The following is a 19,888-nucleotide window of genomic DNA, read 5'->3' as shown; positions in this document are numbered from 1 at the left end:
TTCTGCTGCCATGACCTGCAACTCTCTGCCAGTGAAAATGGAGCTCAGGAGGGCTGCCCTCCCGAGCTCTATTTTCACTGGCAGAAAGTTGCAAGAGGTTGGGAGGCCGTTTTTGCCGCCAGAAGTACCGCGAGCTGGTCCTTCGCTGTTTCCAGGCTGGTCCGATTGGCCAGATCTAAGTATCCTACAGGCTGGATCTGGCCCCTGGCCTTGAAGTCTAGTTAGTATTATAGTAATGAACTTTGGCAATGTCAAAAATCCCTTCCCTTCTTCTAGCATATTTGTAAAAGTATCAGAAATATTTGCTTCCAATTTTATGCTTTGTGTTGTTAGTACACACAATATTTCATTCCCCCCCCACCACCAAATTGGCAGTTAAAGAAATTAAGTGGAAAGAAAGTTTCTTCAATAAGATATCAAAAGTAGGATTTCCCCTTTTGTGGTGACAGTAATGTTGCTTATAATGTCTTCCCCTGGGACTGAATAGAAAATCCAGGGGAGTGTATACATCTAAAAGGGAAAACATTCTTATTACATAGAGTAATAAAATAGTGCAAAGGTAGTATCGTCTGAAATTCATATCCTCTTTCAAAGGAATTTCAAAGCTAATTCTCTTTCATTAAACTGTATAAGAAACAGATGATTTAAAAAAATAATCAGAGAATTTCTGTACCTAACAGTATTATCAAAAAGCTACTTAAGCTTGTTCCAGCTTTTGTGTTAAACTGGTTTGGAAGCAAAATAAGTTTAGAAACCTATAAAGAAACCTCATCTAGTTAGTAAACATTCCAGGCAGACAAATGGAAAGAATGAAAGCTTACATTAAAGTTAGGAAGTGCTTGGTTAAATGACTCAATATTTAAGAAAACCTTGCATTTTCATAATGTCATATAACTCTTGCTGTCTTTATTTGTTGTTGACTTTATGGTAATGCTTTCCCCCTTTACTTTTGGCTAGTTATCAGTCCCTAAAGATCTGGTGATGGATAGTAATCCAGATGGGCATACAGGTAGTCCTTGATTTACAACCATTCCTTTAGGGATTGTTTGAAGTTATAATGGCACTGAAAAGAGTGACTTATGACCATTTTTCAAAAGTATGACAATTGCAGCAACCTTGTGGTCACTTGATCAAAATTTGTATGCTTGGCAACTGGCATATATTTATGACAATTGCAGTATTCCGGGGCCAAGTGATCACATTTTGTGATCTTCTGACAAGCAGTCAATGGGGAAGCCAGATTCTTTCAAAGAATATTTATGACCACAGACCTTATCTATCTTAGAAAGCTGCCATGTATATATTTTCCAAATGAAGTGTTATGCAAGGAAAGACTGGGCACAGAGTCTCTGAGATTCATGGACAGATCATCACACTCCTGAAACGAATCTAATGACTGAACAAATGAATTGCTTCCTGCAAAAGCCACTTCCCTTTCACTCCTCTTTAACTTCCTATGGGAGGGGCCAATCACCTTCTACCTGTGACTTTACTCCCAAGTCTACCCTGATTTCTGAGTTGTTATTTTCTTCTGGCAGCTCTGTGCATGTGCACACTGGGAACAGGCTCTAGCTGTTGCTCTGCCTCAACCAGCGCTGTAGACACCTGATCACTGCCAGACGGCCTCGGGCCCATCTCTGCCTCTGACATAGAGCCTTTGAGCCTTCCCCAGCCTCCAGGACTGGTCCATGTTCCTCACCAACATAATCATTGTCTAAGTCTGCTGCCAGCTCCGCTGGCTGCTGGTGGGCCACAACAGTATATTTGGTCCACTTACCAATTCCACTAGAATCTTTGCCCAGTTATTGGCATCAGCTTGATGTTCTTTTTTATAATCTATCAAGCTTGTCCAAAAGGTACTTTTTCAAGAGGACTTTTTTGTTTCTCTTTGAATATGTTTTGCTTCTCATCCAAGAAGTTTCTTCAACTCTGACTGAAAGTCCAGTTGCCTCTTGAAAAAGCATCTTTGGATGACTGAAAATCTTCATAGACACCAATCGATCAAGCTATTTCTGGCAATCACAGCATAAAGTATACGTATTACAAACAAAATTGCACTTATCTTTTTTTTCTAAATGAATGCCTATGATAGCATAGTCCTGCCTACTAGCATAAGAAACAGACTTCTCATAAACTAGGCAGCATGAAAGGAAATAGAATAAACAGACTAAATACAGGAACATCCGTTGAGAGCAGATGGTCATCTTATACTGCATAAATAACAGCACACTATCAATAACTTAAAGTACAAATTAAAATGAACAACTATAGAACTCATTAAGACATTAACAACTACCATCAAAACTGATATACAAAAATAAATTGAAATAAAGAAAAACAAAACTGTAAATCAATTTTTTAAGCCAGCCTGAATAGGAAAAGATGAAACTGAACTAGAATGGGAGATAAATATCTTCAGCCATCCCTTAACTACTTCAAAACAGAACATTCTCCAGCAAGGACTAAATTACAACACAGACAATGACAACCACTAGAATTATTTGAATACTTAGAGCATCACTCAAAACAACTGACCAATTGATGAGAAGCAATAAAATGTATTACACCCCTGGTCAAATGAGCATAGAACCACCAGGGTAGAAGAAAGAGAGATCCTAAAAACATTAAAAATGTACCAAATTATCTCAATACTTCTAATAAAGTATGCACACAATTAACATTGACAGAACACAGTGCATCCAAAAAGCAAAAGAAAAATGGCAGAGAAACGTATCACCTCACAAACACAGTGGAAGAACCAAGCCTAGAAAACCAGCAACAATATCAAATAAAGGACCTATCACAAAGAATAGTGTTGTGTTTAAAACAACTCTGGACTAGTCCATGTATTCTTCTATGGTTACCCTAAATAATTTAAAACTTATACAAATACAACAGCAGAGTTGAAAGGAACCTTGGAGGTCTTCTAGTCCAACCCCCTGCCTAGGCAGGAAACCCTATACCGTTTCAGACAAATGGCTATCCAACATCTTCTTAAAGACTTCCAGTGTTGGGGTATTCACAACTTCTGGAAACTGTAGATTTGTGTCTCATTTCATAAGCAACTTTAACTAGGGAGCCTGTCTTCTTTGTTGTAGCAAGTAACTTCTGGAAAAACATCTGCCATAGTATTCAGATTACCTCAGCTCTACTATATTTAGATTTTTAAAAACCCTTAGCTCTGAGATAGACTGGTGTTGTTTCCATTTGGTGTGTAGATCTGTCTTGGTTATGATATATAGTTCCTCAATTAAAATTGTCAGACTAATCTGATTGACTTTTTAATACTATGTCCCAAATGTATTGGACGAAGGTGGTGCTGTGGCCTTAAACTGTCTTTATTTTAGCAAAGCTTTTGATACAGTTCCACATAACGAGTTCGTAAAACGGCTGTACAGCCTAGGGCTTAACTACTGGGTGATCCAATGGATAAGCACTAGCAGTTAGGTCAGGAGTAAATCCCAGTGTGTGATTGTTAATGGGGCACTGTCTGAACAGTGACCAGTCACACGTAGTGTACTACAAGGCTCAGTCCTAGGTCCTGTTCAGATCAGTGTGTTTAGAAGTGATATACAACAGAAGGATTGTGAGGTAAAGTTCATCTTTTTGCTCATGACACAAAGGTGGGAACTAGAGTTGATGTTCCTGGGGATATTTGTAATAGCCATTTTACCCAATTATCTAATTGGATGCCTGATTATAATGACTATAAATTTTGATCTTGAATTTTACAACATTCCCACTATCACCCGATAGTGCCAGACTGTAAGAACTCTTTTGCTTAATAGCAATAGCACTTAGACTTATATACCACTTTACAGTGCTTTACATCCCCCTCTAAGCAGTTTACAGAGTCAGCATTTTGCCCAACAATCTGGGTCTTCATTTTATGTCCTCAGAAGGATGGAAGGCTGAGTCAACCTTGAGCCAGTAGGAATTGAACTGCCGAACTGCTGGCAGCCAGCAGTCAGCAGTATTATGCTGCAGTACTGCATTCTAACTACTGTGCCATTTAATATTAGACCTCTGGGCCCCAGTTTTGTCTCAGTGCCCCCCCCCCCATTTGTAGCATTTTCTCTATAGTTTCTGCATAAGAATCATTTCCAATCCTTATCAGCTTATATCATTTACAACAAAACAGTTGTAACACAAACGCACACGCAATTAATAGGACCATAAAAACAGTAAGTGTAGAGCTTGAAATGTTTTAGTATCCAAGTGTTGCATTTACTGAGACCAGTCACAAGATGAGTTTTAAGGAAAATGAAAATCAGCAGCAATGAAATATAAAAAAAATAAACAATGCTAAGAATACATTGATAGTTTGACTTATCTAATGGCAACTCTGAGGGCCACATGCAGATTTCCCCTCACAGTTTAGAATTACTCTACATTGCTTTTGTTTATATTTTTCTTTCACTTTAAAAAAAAAAAAACTATTACCGTACTTACCTTTTTTCTTAACAAAAAGGCGTATTTTTGAGCTGCTTGTTCCAATTGGAAATGTGGTAAAGATACATTCATAGGAGCCAGAGAGTTCAGGCGTGACATTCTTCAGTTGTAGAATCCAGTGGTTGCATTCTAGGTTGTTTCCTACAGAATTAACCTGTTCGGAAGTCCTGCCAAAGTCGGTCGAGCAATCATGGGACCCTTTCTCAAAACTTGCTGAATTTTTATAGGTCGCTTCAGAATATTTTGTACCATAGAGAGGGTTATATACAGCTATTATTCTTGATAGACCTTCAGCAGTCTTAGACCACTGAATCTGTGTTACGTGGGTTTCTTTTCCTTGCAAGATGCTGCATTTTAGAGTCACATCGCTACCAGCCAAAGCAGAGACAGTTTCTTCATTTGTAATTATAACCATAGAACATCCTACAAATCAATATAGTGGGAATATTATTGCAGTCCCATATAATAGTCATTGCATTAACTTAGCCTTCCCCTGTTTGATGCTCTCATTGAAAAAAAAAGTTCCACATCCTTATGTTTATGATTTATAATTTACAACAGTTATAAATAAATATCATATAATATTTATATTATTTATAAGCAAGTATATTAAAGTTTTTGGCTCTGTATAGAAGAAATAACTATAAATGACAATGTCCCAAAGTTACCGTGACATAGTTACGATGTAAAAGAATGACCAAAACATGGATTAAAGGTAAAGGTTCCCTTTGCACATATGTGTTAGCTGTTCCCAAATCTAGGGGGCATTGCTCATCTCCGTTTCAAAGCCAAAGAGCCAGCACTGTCCAAAGATGTCTCCGTGGTCATGTGGCCGGCATGACTAAATGCCGAAGGGGCACAGAGCACTGTTACCTTCCCACCAAAGTAGTCCCTATTTTTCTACTTGCATTTTTATGTGCTTTCAAACTGCTAGGTTGGCAGAAGCTAGGACAAGTAACGGGAGCTCACTCCATTATGCAGCACTAGGGATTCAAATCGCCGAACTGCCAACCTTTCTGATCGAGAAGCTCAGTGACTTAGCCATTGAGCCACCGCATCCCATACCTTTAAACATGGGTACCATAAACATGTTTACCTTTAAACATGGATTACCCTACTACTAATCCAGGGCCTAAAACACCCCATGTTATGAAAGATTGCACTGACAACAATGGGTGGAAACTTGACAAAAACTAAATTAAAATTAAAAATTCAGTACAATTCATTAAAATCCTCCCCGCCCCTGTTCTATCACATTAGACTTTAACTTTGATGGCAGTCCCTCTGGAGCCACAACCAAGATTTTTGAAAGAATTGCATGCAGCCCTGGAATAATAGGATTTTTCCTCCATAATTTTTTTTATTGTCACCTTTGTCATTTGTATAAATAGCTCAATGCAGTTACCTAATACTTCTTCTTCCTCTTATTTTCCAAACAACAACAATCCTGGGAGGTGAGTTTAGACTGAGAAAGAATCAGTAGCTGAAAGTCACCCAACTTGCCTACCGTCTAAATCAGGACTAGAACTCACAACCTCCTGCCTTCTAGTCTAGTCTCTTAATTAAACCAAACTGGTTTTGGAGTCTTAATATAATAATTCTGCTTTATTCTGAGCTCTAACTTGATGGGACCGGACCTTGACTGAAAATTTAAACAAGCAGGCGTATATTTCTAAACAAAAAGATATAAAAAGTGCAGTATAAAGAGGCCTAGAAATTCAAAGAATGATGTGTTTTGTTCAGCATCTTTGTTTTAGGAAGCTGCTCTACTTTTGACAAAGCTTGGCGGAGGCAATTCTTCCTTGTAAGTATCTTTGATACATAGGGAGGATCAAAGCGCAACACACAGGGCATTAAGAATAAATATTTTAATAGGTAACTTTTATTAATAGCTTTTTAAATTTTAAAATGTGTTGCCACTCTTTGCACTTTCTTTTTCAAGTTAGAACGTTCTATTATCAGGCCAAAGTTGTTAATGCTGGCTGGCAGACGTCTGATTGTGTGGTTTGTATTTAGGCTAATATCCAGAGATAGACTGCTACAGGTTTGCCAGGGTTTGGAGAACCCGCAGCTAATGTTATGGCCGGTTTGGAGAACCTCCAAATCCTACCCCTGGCTGGCCCCATCCACCCACCCTCCCCTCCCAGGAATCTCCACACGGCCCGTTTTGGGTGTGAGGTAAGTGCAGGGCCTGTGCAGAGGCTCAGAGAGGGGAAAAATGGGCCTCCTGAAAGTTCTAGAAAGCTGGAATCAGGCAGCCTCTGGAGGGCCTCCCGAGCCTGGAGAAGGCAGTTTTTGCTCTCCCAGACACTCGAGGAAAGCCTCCAGAGCCTGGGGAAGGCGAATACTTCCTCCCCACCTCGTGGTGCAGGAGGCAACTAGGCCACGCCCACCGTGGCCACAATGTCCATGCCCACCCAGCAACAGGGCAGAGAACCCATTGCTGAAATTTTTGAAATCTACCCCTGCTAATATCCTATATAGAAAATCATCTGGTTACACTACCTGCTTGTCTTCTCATACATGAGCAGGAGATAAAGTCAGACTGTTAGTATCACAAACATTTTTCTTGCATTGATTTAGGTCAGATCCTGTTCATGCTCAATTAAACTGTATTGCGGGAAGGAGACAGCATGTAAGCTTCACTACAATAATGTAGTTAACAGAGATGGACAGTTCATATTCTTTTGAAAGACATGTTCTCTAACATTTAGGGCAGAAGCTGAATTGAGAGGGGCACCAAAAATAACAAATAATTCAAGTATTTACTGAATACTTGAATACTTGAAGTAAATACTCTGCAAGGTCAAGCTTGATTCTGACGACTTCCTGAACTTCTCCATGTAGCTTCTTTTAAATTCAGAAGTAATTTTGCCTGTGTTTGTGTGTGTGTGTGTGTGTGTGTGTGTGTGTGTGTGTGTGCGTGCGTGTGCGCGCTTTTTCTTTTTCTCCCAAACTCCTTTGGATTTCCTAGACAAGCCTAAAGACAGGATTTCCTGATTGTCTCTTCAAGGTACTCCCTGAGTCTAGGTTTGCTTTGCTTATTCGGTTATCCACTAATGAGCTGATAATGATTTCAATGTTTAATTAAGAACATTTATAGTTTAATCCCATAGTACCAACAAGCTTTTAATTCTTCACTTTTTAGAAAACCCTTAATGGAACTACTGGTAAACTACTTTGGTTCTTAGAAGAACAAACACCTTATAAGAACAAAGATCCAGCAACTTTGAGCCAATATAATTTTGTAGTTAAACAAAAGCAATAACCGTGTACACTGCCTTGTGCTCTAACAAGGAACTGAAAAAAAAATCATAAACCTAGGTATCATCATTTTATGAAAACAACTTACCACTGAGGATACATGCTAGGATGAGTAAATAAGACATCTGAAATCCCATCTTCCGATTGTATAAAAAATAAATACTGTTTATAACAGTCTGTCTCAGTATTCAACAACGGAGAGTTTTATTCCTTCAACAGTGAGCATGCTTTTTATACTTTCTTTTTCACAGGGTTTATAAGAAACATACGTACAGGAAATGAAACCACCCACTGAGGGTGTTTTAAAAATGTAAATGTATTTTGCCTTTAAAAAAAAGAATAAATAAAACATGCTATATTAACTTGCCCTACTGCCAAAATATTATGGACATTATGCCCAAACATTATGGATATTATGCCCAAATATTATGGATATTATGGAGTTTAAGAATTCAGTTCCCCGTAAAACATTCCATAGTAACCACAGACAATTGACAGTAGAATTTAAAACTCATTGAAAAATATGTAGACTGGTTAGTGATATAATATACGTGATAACAGTGGGTATTTGATCATTATTGGTGCTTCTTCCCTCATTCTTCATTTCTGGGCTAGAAATTCAGCATTAGATACCTGACTCTACAGTGAGATCTAGACTAGACAACTTTGGGTAGATGAATCAGACTATTCATAGCAGTAATTAAATCAAAACTTTACCAGGAAACTATAATGAAATCCATTTTCTTAGAAGTTTTAGGATGTCTTATCAATAGTGTACAAACATGATTATTAGGGATTCTTTACTCTTTACACTGATCTACTTTTGTGGAGCAGAGGTGATATAATACCTGAACAATACGAAAACCAACAAAACACTTGGTCACTGGTGAACCTGGATTGCATAGGTTGGGGTGAAATCTGGAAGAACTTTTGTTTTTATGTGTTGTTGAAGGAAAGTTGAGATAGCACACGTGAAGTGCTTTAAACAATCTAAAGCCTTATTACAAAGGAATAGGGAATCTTTGACCTGCTGGCCTATTTTAAACCATTAGCTCGTATATTATAGGGTATTAATTATTTGACACAATTGTCTGTTTTCTGTATTGCTTTCTTCAGATCTCTTCCCCTTACCCCTTCTCTCTTATCTTGAAGAGAGCAAGAAGTCAGCATTATCTACATGACTCACTAGAAAAATAGCTTCATCACAGTTCTATTGATCCTATAACTATTCATCACAATTGGACATGACAGCATACACACAACATGATATATGCCATGAGCACAAGTGGTTTGATCTATCAGTCGCAGTAGTTCGGAGGTCATAAGTTCCTATCCTCGGAGAGGCATGCTGAAAACCATTATTCTTCTGCATTGGCTTTGAGTGGACCATATATGCTGACACTTGTCATACCACTGGGAATTTACAAGTCAGTGAAGATAAGAGAAGAATAATTTATCTTGCTTAAGCTACGAGGCAGAGGATGTGAGATAAAAGAAATCAGCAAAGGGGAATTTTGCAAAATACATTTTGGATTGCCAGTATTCTCTTTTTGAGTGGTTCTTGGTGCTCTCTGAGCTTGGTTGCGGATTTTTTTTTGTTTTTTTTTGTGTGCAAATGTTTCATCACTCAAACTAGGTGACAACCTCAGTGCTAGTGATTATCTTTTTGTCCAACACTTCTTTGCAACAATCATGAAAGTGTGGCGGTATCTGTCATATAAGAGAGAATGCAGATTTTGTGTGAATTCCCTCTCTTTCTTGGCAATGTATTTCCTTATGAGCTTGCAAAATCTATGCAAATCTAAAGTTCCAAAATATCTTTTTATTGTCCCTTTCTTATAAATGCTGAATTGATTATCAGTGAAACAAGAGTTTGTTTAATTGTTTCCATGTAATGGAATAAAGTAGGGATCCCCCAACCCCTGGTCAGTGGATTGGCACTGGGCCATGGTATGCCAGAAATTGGTTCATGCAAGCAAGCGAAACCTATCCATGGGATGCAGGCAGTACCTGGAACCACACATACCCCCAGTCCAGGGGAAAACCTCTCTCCATAGAACCAATCCCTGGTGTCCAAAGGGTTGGGGGCTACTGGAATAAAGGATGAGGCAGGACTCAGTCTGAGGTAACTAACAACCAACTTTAATGACAACAAGGCGATAACTGTGTACAGCAAAAGAATCAGCACTTTTCCTGCCTGACAGCTATTTATATGGAGCTGTCAGGCAGGACAACCAATCAGCTGTTCCTGACAGCCCGCGTTCAGTCAAGCCGCGTCTTAGCCAATCAGGCGCGGCTTGGCTGTTGCTGGCTGCCAGGACATAACACTCCTCCCCCCCCAGCGAGGACACAGGCGCGAAGGCGGCGCAAGCGTACTCACTAAAGTAGGCAGGGCGGCGCCGGACCCACCCTGATCATCTCAGTCCAGGCGGAGTCGTCGGCAGAGGAAGAGGTGCTCATGGAAGCTCATCCCTGGAGGGAGTGTAGCTCCGGGCAACATCATCATGACATGTAGCAGAGGGCGGAGTTGGAGGCCGAGGTAGGACGGGGCGAGGGGGCGCAGTCGTAGAAGGCGGAATAGAGGATGGTTGCCGGTAGGTGGCATCTCGGTAGGCGAGGCCTGACTGGGGGAAGGCCTCTCGAAGCACAAAACCCGGAGGGACGTGGACGGACGGAGAAGGCAATTGGAGAGGCTGCCTGTCGGCAGGCCCTGGGTAGGCGAGGCCTGACTGGGGAAAGGCCTCACTGGGGAAAACTTCTGCCGGTTGTGGTGGAACAGTGACTGGCTGCGGGTCGGATTGAGCGGGACCCTCGACTGGGTGGCGGCGCCTTAGTTGATCCACATGGCGCCACTACTCGGACCCATCGGCAAGGTGGACCCTTTAAGAACAGGGGCCAGTTATTTCCGCAATGGAGGCAGGTACCCACTTAGGATCCCTCGTAAAGTTTCTAGCCCAGACCAGATCCCCCACCTCGAAAGAGAGGGGAGGGCCCCCCAGGTTGTGAGGCTGCTCCCCTGAACAGAGCAGATGCATCCTATCCAGGGGTGTCCGCAGACGCCTGCCCATCAGGAGCTCAGCGGGGCTCTTGTTGTCCATAGGGCAAGGGGTGGAGTGCTGACCTAGCAGGTAAGCTGCCACCCTCGCCGGCCAATCGCCCCGGTCCATTCTGCCGAGCGCCTCTTTGGCCGAGCAGACGGCTTGTTCCACTCGGCCATTGCAGGCAGGGTGGTATGGGGCGGTGGGCGCATGGTGGATGCCCTGCATGGCCAGGTACTGTTGGGATGCTGTGGATGCAAATTGCGGCCCGTTGTCGGACACCAGGATGCCCGGCAACCCATGCGTGGCAAACAGGCGTTGCAAAGCCCTGATGGTGCTCTCCGCCATGGTGGATGTCATGAGGACTAACTCCACCCAGTGGGAGTAGGCATCCACGACTACCAAGAAAACCTGGCCATGGAAAGGGCCCGCGAAATTCATGTGGACCCTGGACCAAGGCCCCCTAGGGGTTTCCCATTGCCGTGCGGGAACCACAGGTGGGGCAGGGCGGGACAACTGACAGGGAGGACAGCGGGCCACCCAGGCAGCTATGTTGTCGTCCAAGTGGGGCCACCAGACATAGCTGCGCGCCAAAGCCTTCATGCGCGCTATGCCAGGGTGGTCCACATGGAGACGAGCTAGCACCTGGTGGCGAAGGGGGTGGGGAATGATGACCCTGTCTCCCCACAGCAGGCACCCGCTGTGGATGGCCAGTTCCAGCTGGTGGGATTTAAACGGATGGAATTCCCCGGTAACCTTGCCCAGGGGCCAGCCCCTGAGAACCCAAGAGACTACTTGGGACAGAACAGGGTCGGCCTTGGTGTGGGACGCCACGTCCGAGGCTGTCAGTGGCAGGTTGAGGGAAGCAATGGAGAGGACAGACGTAGAGGGCACCGGGGCGGGGTCCTCGCCTGGCAGGGGCAGCGGCTAAGGGCATCGGCATGCCCTAGCTACTTGCCAGGATGGTACAGCAGTGTATAGGAATACCCAGCCAGGAACTCCGTCCAGCGGGTCATCCTAGGGGATAGGATGGGAGGGTTAGGTTGGTCACCGGCCAGAAGTCCAAGGAATTTATCTAATTCGGCATCCACCTTAGCCCTTAAGGCAAAAGGCACCCTGCAGGCCTTCAGCCTGATGGGAGTAACCTGGGGGTCTAGGTTAAGCTAAATACGTCAGCGTATGATGCCAGAAGGCTAGCAATGTCAGGGGGGGTGTCTGAGGTAAGGTGCATCCCTTACAATGATAGGCCCAGGGCTGGAAACCAGTCTAAGCCCAGGAGGGCTGGAAGGGGATTTTCTACTATAAGTGCAGATAAACGCCCAGTAAAATCCCCGTACTCCACCCTCACTGAGTAACATCCCAGGGTAGGAATGACAGCCCCCTGGTAGTCCTGTAGGGTAGTGTCCGGGGGAGAAAGCTGGCTCTTCTTGATGCCAGGGCAGAGGCGGTTGAAATCGGCCCAGGACAGGAGGGAACGGGATGAGCCGGAGTCGACCTCCATGATGCAAGGCGATCCCTCAATCAGGACGGAGACCCGGATTCTTGGCGCACCTGCGGCCGCATTGTAGACCAACTCTGCAGGGGTGGCAGGAGGGTTTTGGTCACGGCGTAGCAAGCGTCTTGCGGTCTCTGCTGTTGGCACGGCTGAGGAGTGGCAGGCTGGAACAGCCGGTTGGGGGCTTGCCCGCTGATGCTGGGGGGTTGTTGCCCTGCATACTTGCGCTAGGTGGCCCTTTCTCTGGCAGCGGTGGCAGATGGAAGCCTTAAAAGGGCACTCAGCACGGCTGTGGTCGCCGCCACAACCCAGGCAGGGAACCGCAGGGAGTAGAAGCGAGACGGGCCACAAGCTCCTCTTCCTCCTGGTCCGTCAAGGGAACCAGGTCGACAATGAGGCAAGTGCGGCCAGGAGGCAGAGGAATCTGCAGGCGGAACATTTCGGCCGTTGACTGTTCAGACAGTTCGACCGCCCTAGCCTCGGCAATTGCCTCGTTCAATGTCACCTCAGGCCGAGCTAGGAGGCGCCTCTTGAGGCGAGGGTCCCTAATGCCACAGATGAACTGCTCGACCAGTGAGTCGTCCAGGTCATGAAATTCGCACGAGATGGCTGTGGTCCGCAGGGACTGGAGGAATTGACTCACGGATTCCTCCGGCTTTTGTACACATTGTCTAAATGCATAGCGCCGGGCGATTTTAGAAGGCGTCGGCACATAGTGGTTCCGCAGTTTGGTGATCAGCGTGTCCAAGTCCAAAGAGTGGACAGGCAAAGGCATGGCTAGTGCCCTAGTGGCGTTAAACATTGCCAGCCCGCAGCAGCTGAGAAAAAAACTACATTTCTCATCCATTGGGATATTACGGTTCCCATTGGCAATCAAAAAACATTCAAACCGCTCCAGGAACCTGGCCCATGACTCGCCGGCGGTTCCAAAAGGAGCGAACAGTGGCATTGAAGCCATAGTAGAACAAGTGCGAGCTCGCGAAGTATGAGGGAAAAGGAGAGGGGAAAAAAAATCCTTTTTTTCCCCTACTAGGCAGCTGCTTGTTTTAAGTGGTGTCTTCGTGGCCTCAGGATCCCACCTTCGTCGCCAGTGTAAAAGATTGGCCGAAGGATGAGGCAGGACTCAGTCTGAGGTAACTAACAACCAACTTTAATGACAACAAGGCGATAACTGTGTACAGCAAAAGAATCAGCACTTTTCCTGCCTGACAGCTATTTATACGGAGCTGTCAGGCAGGACAACCAATCAGCTGTTCCTGACAGCCCGCGTTCAGCCAAGCCACGTCTTAGCCAATCAGGCGTGGCTTGGCTGTTGCTGGCTGCCAGGACATAACAGGATGTAATAAGGAATAGATCTAATTCCCAAAACACCTGGGGATTTCTGATGTACAGAACTCAGAGGAACATCACATTCCTCCACACTCTCTCTCTTTTTTTCCTTGTCAAAGATGGAAGTTTTGGTGATTTTGGTTAGTTTATGTTTCCTCTCCAAAATAGTTTTATTTTCATTTCCATTTATTTTATCCCTCCTCCACAACATGACATTTTATGCATGTACTTCGGATTTAAGGATGGCTAAGGGCAAAGACAAGCTATCTCTTATTTCCTGCATTCTGCAACTAACCTTAACAATGTTAACATTCTCTGGCATGAATTAGCTTTTCTAATCTGTCTCATTAGAAAGACTTCACAATCAGAGTTCACCTCTACATTAGTTCTGCAAATTTAGGGAGTGAAAATGGAATTGATATGGAAATGTTCTGTGAAAGAAGGATCCAGTAATTATTCAGTTCATATTTAGATGATTCCCACTAACAATAAATTATCTGGACAGCCAGTAGGCCGCTACAGTGGGTTCTATTCAGTCATTAATACAGCATTTAGTGTTTTGGTTAAACAGAGTTTATTGCTAACATTCAAGTCTACATGTTCTAATTACAACATTTTCTAATACCTACTGTACAAGTATCAGAAGTGACAATAAATGAATGAATGAATGAATGAACAAATAAATAAATAAATAAATGAAAATTTTCTTTTCTTTTGTTTAAAAATCTTACTAAGCTGTACATGTAGTCCTTGACTCATGACCACAAGTGAGCCCAGAATTTATGTTGCTAAGTGAGAAATTTGTTAAATGAGTTTTGACCCATTTTATGACTTCTTGCCATATTTGTTAAGTGAATCACTGCAATTGTTAAATTAGTAACACATTTGTTAAGTGAATCACTGCAATTGTTAAATTAGTAACATGGTTGTTAAGTGAATCTGGCTTCCCCATTGACTTTGCTGGTCAGAAGGTTGCAACATGACCCCAAGATACTGCAACTGTCATAAATATGAACAAGTTGTCAAGCACCCAAATGTAAATCACATGACCATGGGGATGCTGCAACAGTGAAGTGTGAAAAATGGTCATAAGTCACTTTTTTCGGTGCTGTTGTAATTTCAAATGGTCACTAAGCAAACTGTTGTAAATTGAGGACTACTTGTAGATTATGTCTATAATTTTATTTCATATAGCCATGTGGTCCTACTATAACCACAGCTTGAGGATTTGAGAATCAATTCTGTAGTTCCTAACCATAAAACATTATTTTTCCCTATATATTGTTAACAGTGTGTAATTGGACTTTTTAAAGCTTTCCTCCATTCACTGCATTTAAAGCCATTTTAAAATACCACAACAAAAATAGCCTGCAAACATTCAATATCACGACAATGTATTTATTACCCTTTGAAATTCACAGCATGTACTACTGCTTCCCAGAAAACAGTACTGAAGAATTGCCAATAGATGGCAATATAATATCATCCACTTTACATCTTGGGTGGGTGAAGGGGAATCCTGAAAAAGCCAGGCTGGTATATATTAACTTTGCCCACATTTAGAGAATAGCAGCAGGACTTCTTTACTTATATTCTGTACATACTTTTACGGGCAGAGTAATAACCATGAATGCTTTTGGGGAAAAAGAAGCTTACCAATTCTTCTACTTTATCTTCGATTTAGGAACTAGATGAGGGGCAGTGGGAGGATGGGTTAGAGCTGGATGGACAAGGATACTTACATTGATTGTCATATAATTCTATTTGAACAGTTGGTTAAGATGAATCTAAGAAGATCCCAGGAGGTCAGGCAGCAGCACAATAAAAGAGATCTTGAACTCCAGGGACAGTTTCAACTGTTTTCAAAGAAAGCTTTTTTCTGAGAATTTGGCAAGAGCTGTTCCTGCTTGAGGCAAGAAATTATTCCCTTGCAGACAGATGTGCTCTAAACATGCTTGACAGAAACTCAGCTTCTCACTGAAATTGGGGAGAAAGGAGTATATTTGAAATGGAAATACTATTAAGTGATAGGTTTTTTAAAAAGGGTACCTAAGTTCAAATCAAATCAAATCAAATCAAATTTTATTTGCTTAGCCGCACCCTCTCCAGAAGGACTCGGGGCGGCGTACAATTAAAAACACATAAAATATACAAATATAAACAGTAACATATGCATGGAGGAGGTAAACAAATGGATAAAATAGAATTAAAATTTCAATTTAAAAATCCCCTCAATTACGATACAAAATACACAATTAAAAAACCCGTCAGGAGCGATATGATAAAACTATGGTTGAGCCAGGCCAGCTACTTGAAAGAGATGGGTCTTGAGCTTTACGCGGAAGGAGCGGAGGTCAGAGGTGGTCCTGATATCAGGGGGGAGGTCGTTCCACAGGGCTGGGCCCGTCACAGAGAAGGCTCTGCTCCTAGGCGTTGCCCCCCGACACTGTCTGGTGGACGGCACCTGGAGAAGTCCCTCTCTGTGCGAGCGAATTGGTCGCAGGGATGTATGGGGCAAGATACGATCCCGCAAGTAACTAGGTCCTGAGCCATGGAGCGCTTTGAAGATCATTATCAAAACCTTGAAACGCACCCGATAGACCACAGGAAGCCAGTGCAGCTCGCGCAGGAGAGATGTCACATGGGAGTACCTCGTACTCCCCATAATCACCCGCGCAGCCGCATTCTGGACCAACTGGAGTCTCCGAGTGTATCTCAAGGGAAGCCCCATGTAGAGAGCATTGCAGTAGTCAAGGCGAGACGTCACCAGCGCATGAGTGACTGTGCGTAAGGCATCCCGGTCCAATAGGGGGCGCAATTGGCGCACCAGGCGAACCTGGTGGAATGCCCCCCTTGCCACGGCTGTCACATGGTCATCCATGGACAGCCGGGCATCCAGGAGGACACCCAAATTGCGCGCCCGCTCCACAGGGGCCAGTTGTACGCCCCCAATGGCCAGAGATGGAAGTAACTGGTTGAACCGGGGGGCCGGAACCCACAGCCACTCCGTCTTGGAGGGGTTGAGCTTGAGTCGGTTGTCATCCATCCAGACCCGTACGGCTTCCAAGCACCGGGACATCACTTCGACGGCCTCGTTGGGGTGGTTCGGGGTGGAAATGTACAGCTGAGTATCATCAGCGTACAGATGATATCCCACCCCAAAACCACGAATGATCTCACCCAACGGCTTCATATATGTGTTGAACAGGAGCGGCGAGAGGACCGACCCCTGTGGCACTCCACAGATGAGGGGGCTTAGGGTCGACCTCTGCTCCCCTGCCAACACACGTTGCGTCCGGCCGGAAAGGTAGGAGTCGAACCACCGCAAAACGGTGCCCCGAACCCCCAACCCCTCCAGTCGGTGCAACAGGATACCATGGTCGATGGTATCAAAAGCCGCCGAGAGGTCTAATAGGACCAGGATAGAGGAACAACCCCTATCTCTGGTCCTCCAGAGATCATCCACCAACGCGACCAAGGCCGTCTCCGTGCTGTGTGCGGGGCGGAAGCCGGACTGGCGCGGGTCTAGATAATCATTTTCCTCCAGATGTCGTGGAAACTGATAAGCTACCACACTCTCTACAACCTTCGCCAAAAAGGGAAGGTTGGAGACAGGACGATAATTGGCCAGCTCTGTAGGGTCCAGGGAAGGCTTCTTGAGCAAGGGTCTCACCACCGCCTCTTTCAAGGCGGCCGGGAGAGACCCTGCACCCAACGAAGTGTTCACTAGGCCCAGGAGCCAGTCACGTGTAACCTCCCAGGATGCCAGTACAAGCCAGGAGGGGCACGGGTCCAATAAACATGTGGTAGGTCGCAGCCGTCCTAAGTTGAATTTCACAACTTCTGTTGTCTTAAAACATCTACGCATAGAGCAATCTTCTTTTTCCCTACATCTATTTATTTAATCACTATCATACATCCAAAATACATAACCATATATCTGCAGTTATCTAGAAACTGAATATGTGAAACAAGGCAACAAAAGTGGAATGGGAAAAGTGAAGACAAACTGGGTTAAAAGACCATTGAACCACTGGTAGCAGAGGTGGGTTCCTACCAGTTCAGCCGAACCCGTAGTGGGATGTTGGCCTGGGTCGCAAAACCAGCAGCAACCCAGGCTACCCATGCCTCTGAACTTGCTCCCCGGTTGCTGTACTTGCCGCCACCATCTTGTTTTGGAGTTCTGCAGATGCACAGAATAATTTCTATGGAACTTCGCATGTGCACGTGCGCGAAGCACACATACGAGCAAACTGACAGTAATGCCGGCTAGAACCTACCCCTGACTGGTAGGGGGAATATCAATTCATATCCATGAAAAAGAAGAGAGAGAGAGAGAGAGAGAGAGAGAGAGAGAGAGAGAGAGAGAGAGAGAGAGAGAGAGAGAGAGACAGTCAGACAGAGAAAGAGACAGAGACAGAGAAAGAGACAGGCAGAGAGAGATATCCCTCAATGAGTATTATCCAATAAATCATCAGCAATTCTAGGTAATTTCTTCTCTCTCCACTGGGTCCCACAGCTTTTTTCAATTCATTATTCTGCATGTGGTCCAGAGGTAGCATTCAGCAGGTTCTGACCAGTTCTGGAGAACCAGTAGCGGAATGGCGATTTTGCAGTATCTTTCCCCTGCCAGGTACACCAAGCCACACCCACAGAACCGGTAGTCATTTTTTTTTAATCCCACCAGTAATTCGGTCAGCTAAAAGATTCTCAAAAATATCCTGGATTGTAGCTGACTTTACAGGCATCTGGAGGGGTCACGTAGTCCACTTTATAAGAGTATATTATACTTTGGAGGATTTCCTGCACATTTGACAATTTTCTCTACCCTTTGGAAAGCAAATTATGACTGAGTTAATTTCTTTTAACATTCATCTTTAGATTCTAATCTTTATATATTATGATACATTCAGGCCTAGTATAATTTATACGTACAGTCATCTAATTTTAATCTACAACTAATGATAAAAAAGAACATATATAAATCCAATTTATAAAATAACACAATCTATTTGGAAGTCAGTCACCTCGACTGTAACTGTGAGTCTTAACACAGACCCTTAACCTGTCTTATTTTTATTTTATGGTGCTAGACAAACCAATGATAAAAAACAGCATTAAAGGATCACCAGAATTTGTGGCAGATATCAAGGGTCAATGTGTTTCCCTTTAAAATTAAAATATCCTGTGAGTTTGCTTGCAGGCCCCTGGCACTATAGTGCAGTTTAGGAATTGTGGGGTGCCCTGAAAAAAATTACAAAGACACTAAAGGTACCATGAACTGAGAAAGTTTGGGAAATTGTGGCTTAATTCTATTTCTCAGACAATCCTGGTAGTGAGGAATGCTGATTAGAATGGTGGTTTAACAATCTCTATCAGGCTGTGAAAGAAAAGGCTATAAGATTCTGAATGGTAACTTGATAGTTGATTAGATAGGGGAAAAGGATTTTCTGCCCAAATTGTCAATGCAGTTTCCTTCTACACATGAACTCTGCATTTTATTTCTTAAATTAAACCTTTATTTGATCTCTATGTGATCAAGTTAATTCACTGATTGTCATCGTCCTTTTAAGTCAGCTTTGAACAAACTGACAAGAAGTTGTCAGCCTTCTCTTTCTTGGACCAAAAGCAAGTTAATTCTGCTTCTCTATTGACATCTTGATTAGTAGAAAGCAGGGAATAATATCTATTTTCTGTTTTTTTATCAGTTTATTTCTATACATTTTTTCTCACTATTTAGTAGGGGGGGGAAATCTATTCTTTTCGGTGCCTTAAATATAGATTACATCCAGGATCTCCCTCCAACCTATTATTTAATTCAAACATGCCTAATTTCCATGACTAGGATATTTTGAAACTGATGTTCAACCTGTATGGAAAAAAGCTACTCTATTATCTGGAAAGAATATTGTGGTCATTGAAGATGTATTCAGCAGTTATTTATTTAGCGTATGTCATACAATATCAGGGAAATCTACACAATGCAGTCCTGACAGCCTAGATTAAAAGTTCATTCTGTCCGGCACTTGTGCACCTATCCTTGGTGCCCGGCAGGGAGTGAACTAGTTTACATCAACTAATTAGTGGCACTCAAATGCTGGCTCTTCCAGGGTTCATCACTGGTCTTGCCTTGCCTTGCCTCGCCTCATGTTGCCTTGTGTCCAGCCAGGTCCAGTGTTGGTTTCCTCTCTCTTGCATACACAAATGCACTTAGGTTGTCACCACCAAAGTGATACCCATTTATCTACTTACCATATTGCAGGCTTACAAACTGCTGGGTGGGCAGAAGCCTGGGAGCGAGCAACAGCAG

The 19,888-nt window shown here is 43.4% G+C and overlaps 1 protein-coding gene across 2 annotated transcripts in view; it reads right to left on the bottom strand.

Annotated features, from left to right (window-relative positions):
- Positions 1 to 7,904, bottom strand: part of CD96 (CD96 molecule) — a 29,404-nt gene extending 21,500 nt beyond the window's left edge. For both annotated transcript variants that reach the window (XM_081953320.1, XM_081953321.1), the window contains exons 1-2: positions 7,805 to 7,904; positions 4,453 to 4,875 (exon numbers count right to left, since the gene is read on the bottom strand). In XM_081953320.1, coding sequence (XP_081809446.1) covers positions 4,453 to 4,875; positions 7,805 to 7,853 — 472 coding nt within the window. In that variant the 5' untranslated portion in view covers positions 7,854 to 7,904. The remainder of the gene's footprint in view (positions 1 to 4,452; positions 4,876 to 7,804) is intronic.
- Between the last annotated feature and the right edge of the window lie 11,984 nt (positions 7,905 to 19,888).

This window comes from Natrix helvetica (assembly GCF_964273705.1).
Source record: "Natrix helvetica genome assembly, chromosome: 4".
NCBI lineage: Eukaryota > Metazoa > Chordata > Lepidosauria > Squamata > Natricidae > Natrix > Natrix helvetica.
The sequence above is the reverse complement of the archived record's forward strand: the minus strand, read 5'-3'. Positions and strand labels throughout refer to the sequence as shown.